The following is a 21,287-nucleotide window of genomic DNA, read 5'->3' as shown; positions in this document are numbered from 1 at the left end:
TCGGTTTGCTCCTGACGTGCGTCAAGTCGGCCGCTCCTCCGTCTCCTCCTCGTCTCTTTACATGCGCTTCTTCATTCCTATTCAATTTTTCGTTTCTGCCAGCTGCACACCTGTGAGGTGTATCGATTGTGCGTTTTGTCACCTGGCCAGTTCCATCGCTTATCGCTTGAAATCGGTGTTACACCTTCTCGTAGCTGACTGTCAACTCTCGTATTGCTAAACATGGCGTACGAAGCTTCTGAGACGATGACCCTTTCCCAGGGCTGCAAAAGCACCGAGTAACCTTATCTAAGTTGTCGACGATAGTTTTAGGCACCTGTTCTTGTCCCAATTCTTTGTTTACTTTGAAAACAGCACACGTCACATTGACTTTTTGACAATATCGCTGACAACAAGTTGAAAAACATTAAAATTCAAAACAACAACGATACAGTGTTTTTAGAAAAGATAATTATCATCTTATCGCTTAAGACGTAGTTCCTATAAGTAAGATAACCGAAATTCTCAACACAGCTGGTAAGCTGAGACGTAATGTGGCAATGAACGAAATTCATTCTTCGAAATTCTAAATGGAAATCATCAGAAGTTACTGATTCTTAATATCAAGTAATTTTCTCTTTGGAAGTCAGTGAAAATATCTGGATTCATTGGTAATCGTTCATCAGACTTCCAGTATATGGGACACTAGTAATCTGGTATAATTGAATTTCTTCCGTTTTAGATTTTCAGAAAAAAACTCAAATGCATCCGGTGTTTCATCAGTTACTGTAATTTACTTCTATGCTGGGTGCTAGTATGCAACAACGTAGTTTGTTTCGTTAATAATTAGAATTTGAAATTAAATTTTCTTCAGTGTTATCCCATTTTACCCACCGAACGGTAAGCTGAATGCATTACATCGGCTTGTGCCAGTTGGCTATGGGCATGTCAAATCACTCGAATAGTAAGGAACAGAGTAGTTTATACTGTATACGTGGCTTAATGCAATATCTGATGGTATCCAGTAATTAAATTTCTACCGCAGAATATGTTCAATGTTTCTCTTCGACATTTGGTTTTATGAATTTTCTCTTATACGAAAGAAATTTTATCCCTGAAAGAACGGAAATGTAAATAAATATCAACGAACGCATGGCCAAGGATAAATTCTTCCTAATTTGATTTTCATGTTTTTCGTTATCCAGAACAGACGAAGTGAAATTTTCTTTTTACCTTACTAATATTACACTAAACGTAAAAACTGAGAGATAAAAGACTCATGAACTTGAGCCAGGAATGAACTCGCTGACGTATGCAAAATTGGCCATTCATCATTTATCTTTATAGTTTGGATAATGTATTAGTCGACCTATTCATCGAGTCATTTGCGAGTCGACCTGAAAATAATATATGCCAACCACCGTATCTCGTAATAATGGTAACGAAACATTTGCTGGCGTGATAGAAATATTGATTGATATTCATGCATATAGATAAATTTGAGTTGGAGCGACTTATGTCCATGATATATACATGCACGATATCATACAGACTAAGAACAGCAAATTAGTTATTCCGTCAAACTTTGTAATGGCCAGTTGAAGAACATGCCAAATAACATAATATATTAATGATATATTGTAATTCAAAGTAAAAACATGCTTGTTTCTCTAACACAATACACTATCCATTGGAGAAGATACATTACCGAAAGTGCAAACTCCTTGTAATTGTACCAGGTCTCAACCAATACCCTTGTGGGAAGTACCTGGTAAATCGAATTGATTGTGAGATGTTAAACCGAATGATATTGAAAAGAGGTTTGTTCTTCAAACATATCTCTACGTCGCAATTCCCTCCAGTGGTACTCAGACAAATTTTACAATTATCTGAGCATCCAGAATCGAATAAAAGGTGACTGCGCTTATGAAAGAAAAACGTACGCGGAGCTGTAAAATCCAAGATATTGCACAGCGAAACAATGATATGAAAATACACTTGTCCCAACCTTGCTAAATTTCTGCTTCCTCAAGGTTAATTATTTTGAAAATTTATTTTCCTAGTTCTAATGGGCATATCAATTCACTTTCTATTGTGTCAGTTAATGGAGCTAAATATCGTCGTCTCAGAGGAGTTAGAAATTAGGGCTCGGTATTTGGTTTCATCAATGCAGAAGACTCAGTAATGTACGCGTACACATTTATTAAAGTTCATAAATTTCGGGGTCTTTAACTATTATCGAAGCCATAGTGTCTGACTATTCCGTGTATTAAAGAAACTGATGCAACGCTTTTTCCTATCATTTTCATACAATATCTTGTTCTACTCTCCTGCTATTTTATCATTGTTGTTGCATGCGTTTGCTCGTTATTTTCTCATCAGATTATCGTTAAAATATATGTACGTGAAATTTTCTACGTAATTTTATTTAATCGCTGCCGACCCGCTTTTCTTCATATTAACTGAATTATCAAAACTTTAAAATCCGTAACAAGGCAATATTAGAATCACACCGTTTAACTATACTGCGTTTCTTCTTGATAAGAGAATTGCTCGTTTAGCTGTCGATTATTCACGAGGCTGAGGTTAGTAACGTTAATGTAACGAAACATTGGGGGGGAAAAAATTACTATTTTGCAAGTTTATGGTGACTTCGAAGTATTTAAGTTTTCAAAATATGAATACATTTTGCCTTAATATGATTTACTGAATTTCAGACATTTCTGCTACTGTGAAATAACGATTATCCGAAACCTTTATCATTGCAATAACGTTACTAATTTCAGCCTCATGATTATTCGTTTTTCTTTTTCTTTCATGTAGTTTCTGAAAATTCTCTCAATTAGAGAAGACAAAATCTGATTGGCTTTACTGAAAATTTTTCGGGTTCCGCTTTTTCGGATAAAGATATAATATTTAGCTAATAAAACTGAGCTTTTCACTGTTGTTGAAAGCAATCTTCCAAATTATATTCTTCTAGTTTCACGATTTCACCATTAAACAGTACATTATTATTTACAATAATATCCTAGTTTAATGTTCGGTCCATAACTTTCACACTGTATAAGTTCCTGCCCTTAATGTTTTACCGCAAATTGAACCATTTAAATATCTATATTCGTCATTCACTTTCTATGGATTGTATTCTAATGCTAGGAGTCGCGTTAGTCTAATTAGGTAATTATATTGAAGTTAGTAAGGTTATAGTAACGATTCATACTGAGGAAAAACCGTTATTTGGCGATTTTTGAATTGCCTGAAATTCAGTAATTCTTAATAACACAAAACACTCTTATATTTTGAGATTTTAGTTCCCTCAAAATCATTTTAAAATGAAGAAAATGGTGATTTTTCCCTCACTGTTTCGTTACTATAACGTTACTCACTTCAATCTCGTAATTAGATACTCGTAATTCAAATGTTTTATGACACGTTACCCTTGTCTAATAAAATTGCACCAATAATCTTGAAAATTACGGTGATTCCTCCATTTTGTCGCGTTATTAACAAGGAATAAACCAAAGTATCGTCCATGTCCATCAATGTGGAAACACTTGAATTCGACGAGACTGAAGTTAGCAACGTTGACGTATCGAAACGTTGAAACAAAAATCACTATTTGCACCTTTAGATTAGCTGAAGAATTTATCAGGCTGAAGTTTGTAACGTTATTCTAATGATGAATCTTTAGAAAAATTCATTATTTTGTTACTTGAGTTATTCGTAAGGTGCAAAACCGTAATTTTCGTTTCAACATTTCGATACGGTAACGTTACTTAACTTCAGCCTCGTAAGAATTTGAATTTACAAAATCAGAGTTTGTTCGTACTGTATTGACAGTTTGCTAAATTTCAAGTAATCCTAAATCTGCAAAATAACGACTTTTCCCAAAATCCATCATTACAATAACGTTACAAACTTCAGCCTGATAAAATTCGTGATATTTCCTTTGCTATCCAACGAAGTGTGCAACGGTATCCGTAACTTTCTTTCGCTCTTCATTTATCGCTGGTATAGTCATCGTTCTTTTGTTACTGTGTTCAAGAGCTATCTTGACCTGCATTTCAATGTTCTTATCACCCCAAAGATTTTTGCGGATCAACTTCTTGTTGGCAATGACAGAGAGAGAACAGGAAGAAATAATTTACGAATCCGCTGTTTTGGCACGGTCCAAATCGCAGCCTCACTCACTCATCCATTGTTCGCGGTCATTATTATTCATCATCAACAAACCCCTTTCATATTTTTTCTTTTTACCTTCGACTGGCAAGTAATACTCGAACTTGAATTGCAATATGCAAACTATTTCAACGCGCTGCCAATTGGCGCAGCAACGAATATGAACCGTTTACGCTTTCCGTTCAGCGATACGGATACACGTTCAAGCACGAGTATAACTGACAGTAAAGTGTTGGTAGTGACGACCGGCAACCGGCGTAACGTTACACTAAGATTAGACAGAGAGTTTGGCCCTCTTGCGAAACATGTATTATAAAGTACACCGGAATTCGTTCCGAAAACTGCGAACAACTGACTTCAACGAATCGATATTCGCTGGATACTCATTGTTTTCCCTTTATAAAAATTCCCTTAGAAATCGTTTATTTTCACAACATTCTTTCAAAATTAACATTTTCGTGCATACATTTTTCCTTATATGCGATTCACTTGAAATTTTGCATGCATCATGGCCTTTTGGGCTCGCAGATTACGAATCTGAACTCGAAATTCGAAAATTCAAAATGGCGGATCTAATATGGCGGACAAACAAAAACAACAAGAAGAAAGATGTTTTTTGGTGTATATTAAGTATGTGTAAAAATTGGCGTTTGGATTTTTGTGCTAAATTAGCAGAAAATTCTTTTTTTCCCGGAAAAGTACGAATTTCGACCATTTGTTAACATGTGCTATTTTTGCAATAAATAAATAAAGAAAGTTTGTATTTTGTTTTTTTAGTCTTAATAATATTTCTGGTACCACGTGGAACCAAAAAACTCGAGAGTTGTCGGCAAAAAAGTAGTTTAATAAATAAAAAGCTGCAAAAAAAAACCAGTCTGAATTAAAGGCTTAATAAATATTCATATAATGATGCTTTTGCGTATGCTTTTACGTATTCCTGAGTTCGTGGATCGTAACTTGAAATGTAGAAAAGTTTAATATGTCTTCATCAACAAATTTCAGGATATCGCAAGTACACATTCGTCTGTTACTATCTGTTGTTAAGCTCGATTCATTTTTTCCTTCTCACTTCTCGTGCTTTTATTATACGAGCTATACATTTTTTCATCCACAATTTTGCAAAGAACAACAATTAATGAACAACGATTTGTTACAACCTGTGATATTACCTTTATTTTCGCAATTTTCAAGTTGGCAGTAGTGAATGCAGAACGTTGCCAAGTTTCACTGCAAGTCTTCATCTAATACAATATTTCACATTCCATATTTACATTGTACTCTCTAAATTTGCACGAGGTTGAAGTTACACTAGCGTTACTGCAACGCTGCATGTTTAAAAAAATCGTTATCTTGCAGCTTTAAAATTTTCTAATATTTCGTAAATGGTAATAAATTTTGTAAAATTTTAGAGTGACTCTCAAGGATTTGTCTTTACAAAATATGACTAGGTTTTGTTTGTTGATGTTGATTAAATTTTAGACAATCTGAAAGCTGCGAAGTAACGATTTTTCCTAAACATTCATCGTTACGGTAACGTTACTAACTTCAACCCCATAGATTGAAAAAAATTTCACTCGTCGCAATTTCCTCCCTATCAGATCGACTACTATAATAAGTAGTGGAGAGAAGTTCTCAATTAGAAATGGTACGCGCGTTTTATTTTTCATTTGAATAACACTGATAAGTTATTGTCTTTCTCTAAGTATAATTACAAATATGTTTTTTTTTTTATCCAAAATGAATATCAATTCAAGGTATATACAATATTGTCAGTACGAATTGGCAAAAATCTTGAGAATGCCTGACGCGATCTGTTATGCAGCTATGGATCGATGATGTTGATAATGATGATATTCAATAACGAATAATACTGCATATACAGTCGTATAAAATATCGCATCAGGAATTCCTAAGATTTTCTACTAATACTACTGAAAATATGCCTTGGATTCGTATAAATTGTCGATTTTTTAAATGTTTGTTAGACTTGGCAATTTTCGACGTCCTAGTAATCATCACTCTATAGAGAACATATAATGTTCACCGGTACATCGTCATTTGGTGGCGTTAAATCATAGAGAAGAAAAATTATCAAACAATTGGGAAAGATTTGGAATGCAGATAACGAAAGCTTGTGTATTGAAAACCCGTTAGAGATAATTTTTTTTCAATCTACGGTTTATTTTCACAATTTTTTACACGAACCCTCCAAAATTCTAGGGAATTTTTTTTTCCCCCCATTTCGTAGACATGCATACGCGCTCCAATATTATATGCTTAAATTTGATTAATGGTATGGGATAGGAATGTTCGGTTAGTAAGAAATGCTTGTACTTTTTGTAAACGCGGTGAATCAGACGTAGGTACAAACAAAAACGTTTATACAGTTCACGTTGAAAAATAGTCGTACTCTTTATGATTATTTTTTTTTTTTTTTCTTCAAGTTTCTCTTTTGGATCATAAATTTGAAATTGAATAATAGAAATTTTTATCAAAAGCATTATACGGTAAGAGGAGTAAGTTGAAAACTAGAGCCTAAAATAGTATCATCCTAATATAACGTAATATATATATATATATATATACACATATGTATGTATAGAATAGACGCAACATGGAGCCTATGTATATAACCATTTAACTTACGCAACAGGCAGTGACGTCAGACTTCAATTTCGAATCGGTGCGTTTGTTTGTTACAAAACTTGCGCCTCACAAAATGACGCGCGAAATCAAAAGGAGGCATTATACGTATAACGGATATATACGATGAGTCTGAAGTTGGTAACGTTGAGCGTAACGAAATATTGGAGAGGAAAATAAAAAGTCGCTATTATGCAATTTTTTAGTGACTTTGAGGTGGCTAAGTTTTGAAAATATGAATTAATTTTGCCTCATTATAATTTATTGCATTCAGAATTTCCGTTAATTACGAAATAACGGGTTTTTCGAAACACGAATCATTAAAATAATCTTATTAACTTCAGCCTCATGATAAACGATCGATTCCTGTGTAATATTTTTTTTACGGGTGTGGGAAATAATATCTAGATACTTGTAGTATTCTACGTATGCTCGATTAACGTACCGTCCATGTTCAAATAAATAAATAAATAAAAATCAAAACTAAAGTCGTCCAGGTTACTATTGCGATGCGTATCGTTGAAATTTGTAAGCCTGCAAAGTCAGAAAATATATAATTACGTTGAGAATATTTTTGTACCTACTCTTGTATAGTAAATATTATGCTTTGCGTAAATATATACAGGGTGTTGCGTATTAAACAAATCGGTAAAATATCTGGTAAATTATGACAGCGCGGCGCTGCTATTTAGACAATTTGTTACATCGTTGTATGTATATTCAGATTTTTGAAAATCAACGCCTTCAAAGTTGTTACGAAAATTTTGAAATAGCGATTCTAAATACAATGTTTCGTTACTAACTTCAACATCGTGCAGATATTATCCGATTAGGTACACTCGGCGTGTCTGTTGAAAAATTTTCCCGGCATTCATTTTTAAAATTGGAAGTTTTTTTTCTTCATGTTATAACGCAAAAGTTTTTAAACGTGGTTTTTCTTACCGTGAATCCAGAAGTTGTTCGCGTTACAAGTGAAAAAATGAACAATTTGAGCTGGAAGAAGTCTAAATGGGATCAAAGTGACAAGATTACGCGTTTTTAATATTGTGATTCATGTCGAGAAGTAAAGTTTATAGAAAACAATGGCAAGATTGTGAAAAGTACGGAAATTGAACCATGTTGAAGTTAGTAACGTTAACGTAACGAAACATTATGAAATAAACCGTTGTATAATTTTAGACCGAATTCCAAGGAGTTTGGCTTTTCAAAATATGAACATGTTTTCTTTGTTATGATTGACTAGCTGAATGCTGAATTTCATACAATCCTCAGGTTGTGAAGTAACGATTTTCCTAAACATGCATCGCTTAAAGTAACGTTACCAACTTCAACCTCATGAAATTAATTATTTCTTATCTTTCAAGTTGCACTTCTGATTTTGTTCTCTAGCTGAACCCTTTTCTTATGTAAATATTTCTTATGTAGTGCGTCGGAAGGAGAAAAAAAATTGTGGATAACCGGGTCAGCAAGTAATAGAATGTTAGGTACAGCAAAACCGGACCTTTTTTACATTCTGGAGCTACCAAAAGAACGTTAGCAATCTCAGGTTACACAGTGGATCCCTTATTTCCCTAAAGTACCCTTTTTTTTTAGTCTCCTATAAGCACTCTAAAACTGAAGGTTTCCCCTAAGTATACCCTAAAGCAGTTGCCAGTTACTGTTTTTTTCATGAACCAAAATGGACTGAAAAAATCAATTTGCTGATTAACATAGGAACAAAAAAAAAAAATACATTGAATCTCAAAACTCTTTTATATTTCACAACAGTATAATTTTTACGGTTTAATTAAGTATCGTTATCCATGAAATACGTTCGTTCATCCCAAATTATTTTGTTCCTACATTAATTTGGAAATATAAACATTGTTTTCAAGTATCAAATTAATTTTTTCAATCCATTTTAGCTTATTAAAAAAAAAAACAAATTAAAAAACATCGATGATTTCAATATGTATTACATTCAACATTTCAATCGTCCCCCGGCACGTGTTAATATTATCCGAAAATTTTTATATTCATAGGAAATATTTTTTTTTTTTTATCATAACATATCTTATATTTCGGGTAAAATTGATAAAATTCCAAAACGGCCAAAATAATGGACACTTTAGCTGTGGGTATCTAATTTTGCTCTATTTGGTCCGTACTATGGAAAAGTATTGGAACCCTAATACCCCATCTATCTTTACAAAGCCCCTATGTTGTAAATCCTAAATCGTAAAAAAAATCGAGAACTAGCCTGGGAGAAGGTTACTTTTTCTCACTAGAGCGATCTGTGTTTTTTTCTGTCAACATACTTCCGTTTTCCGTCCGACTTCTAAAATGCACGCACTGATTTCGAATACATGTAACAATTACAGAGGGAAGTTACGGTTTTTTGCTATTAAGGAAAATATGCATTTTAGCATATGTCACTCGATGCGTTCATCATATGATGCACTCTGCATGAAAACCACGTTAGCGGTGGTCGTCGTACGGCACTAATTGTAAGTACAGTGTTTGAACTCATGAAATATAACTGATTTCGTCACACCTATGGATTGTATATTAAAAAATACTACGTTCGAAATAAGATTTATTTCTATAGGTACGTCTTTCGTGTATGTGTATGTAGGTACATTTATACAGGAAATTAATAACGATTGCTCGAGTTATAAAAATTTAAATATACCGTTCGAAAGTGTTGAAACGTCGTTCTACCGACTTTCTGACTTCCCGACTTGGGTAGTTACTAAAATTGAAGCGATAAAAGAGGAAGGACGAAAGGTATTATGTACCTACATCCATTCTATCAGCAGAGGTACTCCGTTATACAATAACTGTACCGATGCTGCATCTTTAAGGTTTTCATCGTTATAGTTTTGAACTTTTTTGATAAAAAATCATGCCCCGAATTGGTCTAGCATGCATTTGTGCACCGTAGAATCGGTGGTATAAGTAGGTAACGCAGTTGCTCGTAATGCGTTAAATTGCACGTTTCTAACGGAGAGTCTCATCTTGGACTCGTGTATAACATAACCGCGGGAGTTGTGCTGGCATCGAGGCAAAATTTCTAAGCGGTGCAGACGTTCTTGATGAACGGAGTGTAGCCGACTGAGTAGCTCGAAGCTATTTAAGAACTACGACATTTGACCAATAGGTTAATACGAGCTGAATGTCTCTTTTGGATCGCCTTGGGTAGGATTTTGTATATTATAGACGCGAATTCAGGTATCGTTCAACTCTACGTGGCTGTACAAAGTGTTTTTACAGTTTACTATTTATGCCAAAATTCACACGGAGAATGATAATTTTTTTATCTTATAAATACCTTGACCTGTTTTTACTTTACGGATTCCATTATACATTTTACCTCACAGCTTGGGTTATGTCTTGTGTTTGTACATATATTCTTGTATTACAACATTTGTAGAATTGCTTTTTACCAAAACATTCGCGGTCCACCGATATTGTTGGTGAAAAACCATTTCTCATTTAAGGATTCAAGTAATTATGCAAAATATCATCGTAATGCTGTTTCATAAAATCATGTGCATAACGCATGTACACAAAATCGGCAATGCAAATTACTCTGGAGATATGGAAAGAAAAAAAATAATTTCCGCAGTACCACCGGGTAGTGAAAAGCGCCCTAGAAGCTCCGACTGACAAGACTGATCGGCTTTACGGAATGACCCAACATTTTGATTTAATTTCTTTTTTTATTAATTTTTTTTTTTTTGATTGTTTTCATCTACAACGTACAATTTAAAGTAGCGAAGCGGTTTGAGAGATGCGAGAACTGGCATGGTTCATTAAGTCCTTGAAAAGATCATTTGTAAGAGGTATGCAAATGACGCCGAGTATTTGTTTAACGAGTAATGGAAAGCATAGATACAAGTGAAATAATAGATGACGTTAATTATCCGGTATACATAATAGTTTTCATAGTTGGTAGTATATGAGCAATAAATACCTACCTGTAGGATCTACGCATATTACATATTCCAAATTTATCTAACACGTGTGTTGCACAGTTTTATAAATGTGCGGGAAACATGGCTTGGCGGGTCAATCAATAATGATGCAGTTTTTCTTTCTGTATAAAATCGCATAATTTTCATTCAACGAGAAATACAGAACTTGATGAAGAAATAGATAGCCAAAAAAAAAAAAAAACATTAAAAAAATACTTAGCGATGAAAAAAGATGAACGACAACTTATCGCGTTAGTCGAGCCACATTGCTATGGTGGTTAATTATAAAGACAAAACTCATCTAAAGATATAAATAAAAAGATTGGAATGTTCTTGTTATTATCAATGCGCTGTACAATTTTGACTATAAATTCGACTCAAATATGTTGAACAACATTGGGGTAGAACCTTATATTTTATTAAATTTTATTAAAACCGTATGAATTGTCTTTTTTAGGCCTGCATTGACGATGACTTGGATATGGTGGAGTTTTTGGTGGAGCAGGGGGCGGATATCAATCGTGGAGATAACGAAGGATGGACGCCTCTTCATGCCACCGCCTCGTGCGGATTCATATCAATTGCCAAGTACGTCTCTACGCATTTCCATCTTCCCTTAGTCCCATTTGTACTGTTGCTGCACATTAGAATGGCTTTTAACCCTTTCAGTCACAGATTTTTCAACTCAATATTATGGCCTGAATATTGTCACTCGCTGGTTTTCGGAGTCGCTGATCACGAATCTGAACTCGGAATTCGATCATTTCTAATTTCAAAATGGCGGTTCCAATATGGCGGATGCAAAATCAAAAAAACTATGATAATTCGATGATTCAGGCCGAAACTTGTTACTCGGGGGTTTTTGGAGTTATACGAAGTAACAATTATCATTTTAAGTTATAAATAAACGTTGATAATGCTAGGATATGGAATCCTTGAGGTGGGGCGCCAAGCATCCCATTGTGACTGAAAGGGAAGCCAATAACATTTGTATCATCTATCACCCGATAAATCTTGTCGCAATTTAAACACCGGCATACAATCCCAAAGTATACCTGGCCGTCAAGACTACTCTAAACTTTCGTGGTCGATTAATTAATATACAAGACATTGTTGCTGCGAAGATTTGAAGACATTATTGAATGTCGTTTACGAGAACACGCAAAGCTAGAGTTAACTTCTTATGGGTTGATGATACTTATGGTAGGTGTGCCGAAAAGTTGATCTATTATTTTCGAACAAAATTGTCAGGCTTTAATATAAAATTGCTGAGAGCATAGTATAAAATATTACGAAAGTCCGTGCAAAAACTGACTAACTTGTCGATACCCGTTTATGAAAAATAACCGAAAACAGAAATGAAAGCGACGTTTTATCAGCGACTGGAACCGGTCCCCTCTGTCCTGCAGTTGCAGAGTTTTCAAACCCCATTAAGGGCATGTGACAATTCTATCTTACCGACCGAGTCATTTTTGATATCCGAATCATCTGAAACTGATGCAAAAGATTAAACCGTAAACTACGTGAAAAGAAAATCCTGGGCTTATTCGCTTACTTGTGTTTGATTGGAATTGTTACACAATATCCAATACCTTGGAGCCACTTGATTGATTAATAATATGACTAGTACACTGTGATAATTAGAGTCCAACCAAACTAGGAGTGGATACATCGAATTATGTTTAACTAACAGATAAAATTATAATACGATTATTGAACATAATTAATTTTCAATTCGTTTCTTTCGAAATAACCTAGGAATTTTATTTAATTGTCTAGTATAACATGTATCATACAAATAAAGCCAATCAATGTAATATACATATTGGTTTTTACAACAAAGTATTTGTTCACACATAAAATACGTTTTTGTGAACGTGACTGAGTGTTACATTAATCGTCGATATTTTTTTGAAATATCGAAAGTGTATCCACATAGAAAAGAATTTTTAGTTTTTTTTATCAACGTTGCTTGGTAAAAAAAGGTAAAAGACCATTTTCAAAAATTGCCTTAAGATTTATGACTGTGAAAAATGTGGAATAACTACGCAAAGGATAATGTTCCATGTAATATATCATATCCTAGAGTTACAGAGAAATCAGTGACAGTGAATGCATAGATTGTATTCGGTTTCACAGGAATCAATTAGATATGAAAATGTAATGCAATTTACCATTAGTTATCAACAAGGCATGGACGTAACAAAATGTATGTGTGGCTTCTAGATACCTGATAGAACAAGGATGCAACCTAGCAGCTGTGAACAATGACGGGCAATTAGCCGTTGATATTGCAGAGAGCACCGAAATGGAAGATATGCTTTACAAGTTCATCAACGAAGCTGGTTCGTACCACTGTCATACTTTGCTCGCCATATTTTTGTATTTAAATCAATATCCAAACCCGTTACAAATAAATAGGGGGGCTTTAGATCGCAAACTTATTTTTGCACACAGTCTATTGCCTTCATCGAGACTGGAACAATTGAGATTGTGTACACAAAAGACATTTTATACTCATCTTATTAATTTGCTAATGAATAATTATTCGATTAATCAATAAGTAGATTTTACAAAGGATGTCGAAATGAGTAAATTTCATTGGATAGTTCCGCTAATGTTATGCTGGATTGCAGTGAATTTAAGTTAGTTGATTTTTGGTACATCCTTGATTGTCCTTTAGGTATAGATATTGATCAAGCTAGGAGCGAAGAGGCAAGGTTAATGATGATCGATGCTAGAGCTTGGTGTAACGGTGCCCCAGGCAAAGACGCAGTCCATCCTAGGACAGGAGCTACCGCACTTCACGTTGCTGCTGCCAAGGGATATGTGAAAGTAATGAGGTAAGATATGACAATTCGATCTCTTCTTTAAAAATTGTATAAATCAGGGCAATAGCGTTATCAGAATTTTCTCCATTTTTTCGTACAAGTGTATCATTACTGTAAGATTTTTCTACAAAATGATTGTGACTCGATACTATGTATTTGACCCTGATGATTCTTACCATATTCTTATTTAATTACATACAACCCATGTTCGTTCAAAACAAATAACTCAGGGATTTTCCTTAAAATCTAACTGGATTGAGGTTCAATAAATAAATTGAATAAACTAGCATAAGCTGCAACCTGAGGGATCATAATACAAAAACGCTTGTATAGAGTTCAGTTCCAAATCCGTGAATTCTGAATCTTAGGAGGCCATCTTAGAATTGTACTTATATTTGACACGTTTAAGAAGGAATGTTCTGTATCATATCTACCTACGTCCGAAAAGAATGATGGAATACTATTTAAAAGAAATATGACCAATGTTTGTTTAACTTGAACGAAACGTACGAGGCAAACTTGTTTTTTTTTCTTGTCGGAACAATGAGGGAATTTGATTTCAGCTAATTTGCCGGCACCCTGCAGGGTAAGCAAACGACGATCTATGCTTATAGTTATATAGGTAATTCCTAAAATAGATTCGAGATTGCTTACGGTTCCGAATCAGTGCACCATTGTGAACTAGCTATGTATAAAATAATTGACGATGGAAAGATATTAGCTGAATTAAACTTTACTTTTTTTATTTGGAAATCTTCGTTTACGATTCTAAGTAATAAAAGATTGTACAGGGTGTTATGACATGACGGCACACACCGTTGTGTAATAATAAATTCAGTGAAAACACACACAGCATAAATGTCTAATGAAAACACGTTAACAATTTATAAGGTTGTCTAATCTTTGACAATGGCAACAGAGAAATAGGGTTTCTTTTTATTTTAGTAAAGTCATGTTGCATGATTGGCTGATGGCGACGAGTTTATCATTCCAGCATCGACACAAGAAACAATGGCTTTATTGTATAGTCTTTCACATAAAAATTTGCTAACACGCCATATTCCGATCAGTTCGCACCATATGCACCCCTATAAGTGTTTTATATTTTCTAGCATCCTTTTACAAGCATCCTGTGATGTGAATGCGCAAGATCTTGATGGATGGACTCCCCTGCATGGTGCAGCGCACTGGGGTCAATTAGAAGCTTGTAAAATGCTTGTTGAAAAATTCTGTGATATGGATATAAAGAATCATTCTGTGAGTATGATAAACTTTGCTCATTCTTATAACAATTGTGCCATCGTATTAATGATATTATATTAGCAGCTCTATTCCTAGCAAACATTGATAATAATTCTTTCTTTTTCTCACATAGTTCTGTGTATTCAACTAACTGTGCATAACTCATTCACACATCCTATGTGATCGTATCAGAATTACAAAGAAAATTCTCGCACGACTTTTGCGTGACACAAATAGAGCACATGTAAATAGCAATTTTGAATACTTTTACTGTCTGTTTATCAGGGACAAACTGCATTCGATGTTGCGGATCCAGATATATTGAACGATTTAGAGGAATTGAAACAGAAACAAAAAACACTGATGAAGGATCACCAAGGAAAGTCGTCTTCAATGAAACGGTAAGTTTTGTTATTTTCTATCTGATTTCCTTCCAAGATCTTGATATTTGATTAAAAGGAATAAAAAACAATCGTTTGTAAAATATCTGATTTCAATCAGTCGTAATCAAGTTGTAATAGTGCTGTAGTAGTTTACACTGTTACAACCTTGGATAACGTGTTTTTGTACACCTGATAAGTTGATGTCTTTTTTTTTGGCATGACAGCAAGTAAAACGAGTAATATCACTCTAACAACCTGACATACAGATTAATATAGGATTAAGCTGTGTTACTGTGGCCAATATCTCAAAAACCCTAACATCAATCTCACACGTATAACTTGATAATCTGCAGAGAATTCACGAATGATGAAAATCCAGTGGTCACTCAAGAAGGCTCGGATATCTTTGACAGAAAAACTCCAGCCAAGGTACTGAGAGTTGAAGTAAAAATTCAATCCGACAAAGAAGATTCTGGTTCCACTACAAACAGTGACGTTGGTGAGTTGATATCTTACATTATATTTATTTTTAGAAATGCCTCGTTAATTCGATTGTTGACAACCGTATTTTACTGACTGCAAAAGTCTAAGGAGAAATTAACATTAGAAGCAAAACCGATTAAACTTATATAATTTTTAATAACTCAGAATTGGCAGAAAGCTTACATCCTATACATGGTATGCCTGGACGTATGATTCTATTATCTAGCTTCAAAGCCGTTTAGGCAACATTCGTTTGACGTAGCCCTTTGTAAGGCACTTACATCTAAAACATTACGTAGTTGATGCCTATTAATGCTTCAAACTTTGGAAAAATGGTAGAAATAGCGATGATAACTCAATTCCATTTAGTGTATCACCTCTATTCCGACAGTTGGAGTGCATGTCTCGTATACACCTTTTTATCACTATTGAAGCAAGTACTATAGCCAGCAACGGCGTATCGGTTTGTTTGAAAGTCATATGCCTTGATTGCAACCAGTCTCCGAGAGACCATTTTTCGAAAATTTATTACTCTGAAACAATTATTGGATATTGTACTGTGATTTTTGCCGCTATCCGCAACAAAAGTACATCAATCACTTTGCTTTCGATAGAGATCATAATTGTGATAATTGTAGAGATGTTTTTCCCCTAGACATTGTGTACATTCAGATACAGGCATTTAATATCTATCATGCAAAGGAACATTACCTCATCAAACTTTTTATTGATTGCGTATCTTAGCTGAACTTACTGAATTTTGGAGATTATTCCAATAGGAAGAAGATGGGGAAATTTTCAGATCAACTTCTTCGTTTCCACTATAATTTTGTTAGTGCTTAACACAATTTTAACCCTCCCAATTTCACTGTATGATATTTCTTTGTTAATTGGAAAATACCTTTCGAAATTTTCCTCAAATTTAAAGTTATAGAAGTTAGCTTTTTAAAAGTAATTTCAATTCCTTTTTAAAATTGCTGCGAGGATAGAAGGTCAAGTCGAAACGGACATGGAAGCGAGTGATGGTGAAGGTGATTCTGAGACTAGCTCTCAAACTCACTCTTCCACCAATTCTGACCACTCTAATAAATCCAACCAATCCGACCACTCTGCATGTTTGACAGATGACGGTGAGTCCCTTGGTCACTGTGAAACCAATCTGTAACTGGATCAGATCATATTATGAATCTTATTAAACATGTGCATGTTGTAAATAGTTAATTCAAGTTTTTTGACAAAATTGATATTTATGTATATTGTTCACGTATTTCAGTTGTTAATAAAAATTCACCAGGCACTACTATTACCGTCATCACAGACAGTTAAGAGTTACTAAAACTTTACAGTTCTTAAACAGTTCTATTACTACAGTGACAAATCGATATTTGTTTATCATTGTCTTCGAAACTTGTTGAATATGACTCTGCGTTAAAAAAAAAAAATGAATCTCTTATTTCTCTTGCCTTTACTGACAATGAGTAAGGTTTTCAAATTTCCCATTATCAATTGCGAGTTGGTAATGATCAGCATAGTTTTGAAATTTTCTAATATTACATGTTTCATTATTTGCCTCATAATGACTTTTACTCGTACAATTTTACCGGCTCATTAATTCTTTACTGAGTATTGGCGATGTGTTATAAAATATCACACTACTTATTCACTGTAAACTCGAGACTATTTCGCGCCTACAGTCTTCACCTGATCAATCTCTCAACCGTTAGTTAATGCTCAATTCGCTATCCGACTAGCCGCTATTACTGTAAGAACTGGAGATGTGAAAGTGGACCAACACCAGCGAGAATTTGTAGATTTCCCAACAGCAAACACTATTATTTTTCAATGACGCACTGTTTATTGCTAATTGAATAATTTACTATTTATTACCTACCTATGATTATAAATTAAATGGAACGTGCTGTGGTAACACGGAATATCTTTCTGCACTGGAAAAGCATGGCGTGGATCACGTAATAATTGTTACCAGTCAATCGTGACGGAAACTGAGAGCTTGAAGTACAATAAAATGGAACAGCGTACTGCTTATTGATAGTAAAGAATGATCGGCCTCTGTACAGTCTTTCAGTCTTTATATTGTAAATAAGTTTATCAGAAGTTACTAATTGCAAAACTTTTATTGCAATATAATCATCATTTTACCGTATTTCACAGTGATTGTATGTGTCGCATGATGAACGTGGTTGTACGTAATCCCTCGAATACATTTGTACTTACCTTTGATTCAGGCTTGATAATCTGTAATGTTGAAAAATATTTACAGAGAAGAAGAACAGAGTGAACAGGGATGAAACTGCAGCAGTGCTTCCCTCATCACCAACGGAAACCAATAAAGTTCCTATTCAGGTGAGATTATTTATGTTGTCAAATCGCCTTATTAGGGGTAATTTGATTAACAAAATTGACTACGTGTTCAATTAATTTTAAAAGCCTTGACAGTGGATACTGTACGTCTAGTGATTCGCAACGGTTTGAATCAATCGATGTTTTATGTGATAAAAAGGAAGAAAGTAAAATGAATTAATCGAAGGAAAAAATTCGTGGTAGTAATTTAAAAAATTCACTCATAAAGAATAACAATGACAATATAGCGTTAAAAAGATAACTATGAAGTGGGGCCCAGTTGAAACATCATCTTTTACCAATGAAACTACTCTGTATAAAATAACTAAAGAATCTTTTCAATATATTTGCTCCTGATCAAGAAAATTCCTAATAACATCTTGGTCTAAGGATATGCAGATTATTATAAAAAAATGTCGTATACATGACTGATCAACTGCTTTCAAAGGTGACTGAAAAATTAATTTTTTATTCCAGGCTCCAATATTGCCACCTAAACAACAGACTGATAATAATGAAGATGGAGCCATCCCGTCCTGGCGACGCTCTGGCTCCTTTAGAAGTAGAAATCAAGAATCTGAGACGACAAATTCCATACCTACCAGTAAGTTATTCGAGAATATTTTTAAGAAGCGCTTCATAAATTTCCCGTAACTTAGTCATCAGTCACGTGCGTCAGCTGGAAAGCGAATTTTGTATAAAGATATTATTTACTGTTTAAATGTTTATTTTGTGCGCGGGATATCAACTGTAAACGTTAATATCAACGGACTTTGATGTTTACATCTACAGGGATGGAGGAGAAAGAAAAACCGTCTACCAAGTCACCCAGTTCACCGAACAAAATAACCCCAGATTCAGAGGTAGTACTTAGAAGAACACACAGCTTTGAAACTGATGAAAAGTGAGTAAAAGCTTTCACATCTGCTTTGATATTTTTTCAGGTCACTCTAGCTGTAGTATTATGCAAATTTAAAAGTTTTTCAACATTCACGGGTTTCTCGGGCTTTGAAATAAAGTACCTAAAGATGTGCATCAGAAATTGTATCAGACTTTAAAATTCAAGCGCCCATGAAATGAGGAATCAAGACACTTGACTTTTTTAATTATACTTCAGTGTTGAGAAATTATTTTTATTGAGTTGATGTACCATACCTATTTTCAAAAATCTTTATTACTACAATAGTTGATTATTAATCCATTCGTATGACCTTAACGGGTTTCCGAAACAAAAATATGTGGCATTCTGACTGATAAATGTACTATCGACATCATCTGATGTTTCATATCGATAATACATTGTTTCGTACAACGAACAGAACATTTACTTGGAAATCGAAAGAGATTATATGTTTTTGTGTTCTAACAGTTGTTACTCCCGCATCTTAACATGATGTTTGCAACTAACATAAAAGTTCTGCATTTGAGACAAATAGTTTAACTTCAGTGGTGTAAAACTATAGTTTGCTTTAATTGTTCAATAAGTTTCTGCTAGTGCAACTACCTACCATTGCTGCAATGGTATATCGAGAAATCATGTGAAAACTAAACATCCCATCCACCTGTGAGCAGGTAACTGAAATGACAATCGATTAGCAAGTTTAGTACCATGGGTAGATGTTAAAAATGGCAGTAATCCAGCTGTCGCTTATCAGGATTTATTAAAAAGTTTTGGAATAATATCAAGAGATTAACTATATTAAGTGGACGAAAGAAAGTAGGCGGTGAAAAATGTCCTGCTTTTAAAAATAGCTTCTAGTCATGACTGTAGTACCGATTTAGAATTGGATTGATTTGCAAATTTTCAAATTTTCGACGATGCTGGGTTCTTTTATAAGTTTGTCCTTTACGGAGCCCAGAACTTAGTTAGCCAATGTTGAATCAATACAATAACCAATGCTCATTGTTATTTTATCTAAAAATCCTATGTTTCTCACCACCGACGTCTTTTAATTCACTTTAAGATGGCTGCACAACTTGACTGCAGTTCAAAACTTTTTTTTTGCTAATTGCAAGAGTGACAGCCAACATCATCGCTATTGCTAGCATCCATTGGTAGCATTCACCTTACTGATGGACTGTCATTTAAATTGCGCATTTGTAGCTGACTCCGATGTTTTGTTTCCATATTATCTCTCGGTATTTATGAAACTGGTGATATTGATTCATCATAACACAAAGTGGAAAATGCCAAATACTGGCAATTTGTCAAATTGATGTACAGTTATGATTAACTGAATCCAGTCCCAGCTGAACCAGCATCATTCTTTACAACCTCTTCCATATTTCTACGTTTTTTTTTGTGTCTATCGGTTCCACCACATTTGATTTTTTCACTTATTTCCGAAGTTCTGTGCCCGTATTTTAAAATCTTACACCGTTTTCTTCATTCCTAAGTTTCACCTCCTCCACATTACGTGACCTGTTCCCTCTTTGCATAACTGGCAAAATTTAGGAATAGCGACAAAAAGTGTTATTTTTTTTTTCATATTCTCCCTGTTCTATTAAATGAAAGTATACATTATGTTATTACCAGTGTGAATGATAGAAAACTCGTTAAACATTTTATAATATGCCCTGAAATTTTGGTCAGAGGAAAGAATTAGTTAATTATTTTTATCATCTTCCTTAGTCTTTTGTATTTGTTATCGAGACTTTCATGCATGGCAAGTTAGCAACCTCATAAAAAATACTGCTGAATTTCTTCTCACTTTTTTACCCTAGAAGTTAATTAGGAATATTAAATTCAAACCTGTCAATAAGTCTCATCTGTGGTTCGAATTATTGGTTTCTGTAATTCAATTACTGTAGAGTTAACATATGTATATGTAACTTTACATCGAATATTTAAAAGTAATTTCAATTATAGTAACAAATCACAGGTATGCACATTATGCACGCAGTGCCGTATATAATTTATTTTTTCTTGGTCCTTGAAAGTTAGTTTTTTTTTTCGCCATGCTTCACTATGATTAGATAAAATAGAAAAAAGGTAGATCATCACCAGCAAAAATTTCAGTTAATACCAGATTTCTAAAAATCGCGAAGTAAATGAGAATTATGTTACTCAGATTGAATGTTTGCCCCCAAATTTATTCCCAAGATATTTTGCAATGATAAATACTCATATTCATATTAGGTTTATCTGATTATTGTTTCGATTTTGGTCTAGACGTATAAGTTTGATATGTAGAGTCTAGCTGGATTGAGATGACAAAATTGTTCAACAA

At 34.1% G+C, this 21,287-nt stretch overlaps 1 protein-coding gene across 6 annotated transcripts in view; it reads left to right on the top strand.

Annotated features, from left to right (window-relative positions):
• Positions 1-21,287, top strand: part of Mbs (Myosin binding subunit) — a 49,241-nt gene that overhangs the window by 820 nt on the left and 27,134 nt on the right. For 5 of the 6 annotated variants that reach the window (XM_046612072.2, XM_046612071.2, XM_046612074.2 and 2 more), the window contains exons 2-11: positions 11,215-11,345; positions 12,984-13,102; positions 13,441-13,600; positions 14,701-14,845; positions 15,116-15,231; positions 15,567-15,712; positions 16,686-16,826; positions 17,978-18,060; positions 18,535-18,661; positions 18,850-18,961. In XM_046612072.2, the coding sequence (XP_046468028.1) occupies positions 11,215-11,345; positions 12,984-13,102; positions 13,441-13,600; positions 14,701-14,845; positions 15,116-15,231; positions 15,567-15,712; positions 16,686-16,826; positions 17,978-18,060; positions 18,535-18,661; positions 18,850-18,961 (1,280 nt within the window). The remainder of the gene's footprint in view (positions 1-11,214; positions 11,346-12,983; positions 13,103-13,440; positions 13,601-14,700; positions 14,846-15,115; positions 15,232-15,566; positions 15,713-16,685; positions 16,827-17,977; positions 18,061-18,534; positions 18,662-18,849; positions 18,962-21,287) is intronic. The other variant, XM_046612073.2, reaches the window with a different exon arrangement.

Source organism: Neodiprion pinetum, chromosome 2, assembly GCF_021155775.2.
Source record: "Neodiprion pinetum isolate iyNeoPine1 chromosome 2, iyNeoPine1.2, whole genome shotgun sequence".
Taxonomy (NCBI): Eukaryota; Metazoa; Arthropoda; class Insecta; order Hymenoptera; family Diprionidae; genus Neodiprion; species Neodiprion pinetum.
The sequence above is the reverse complement of the archived record's forward strand: the minus strand, read 5'-3'. Positions and strand labels throughout refer to the sequence as shown.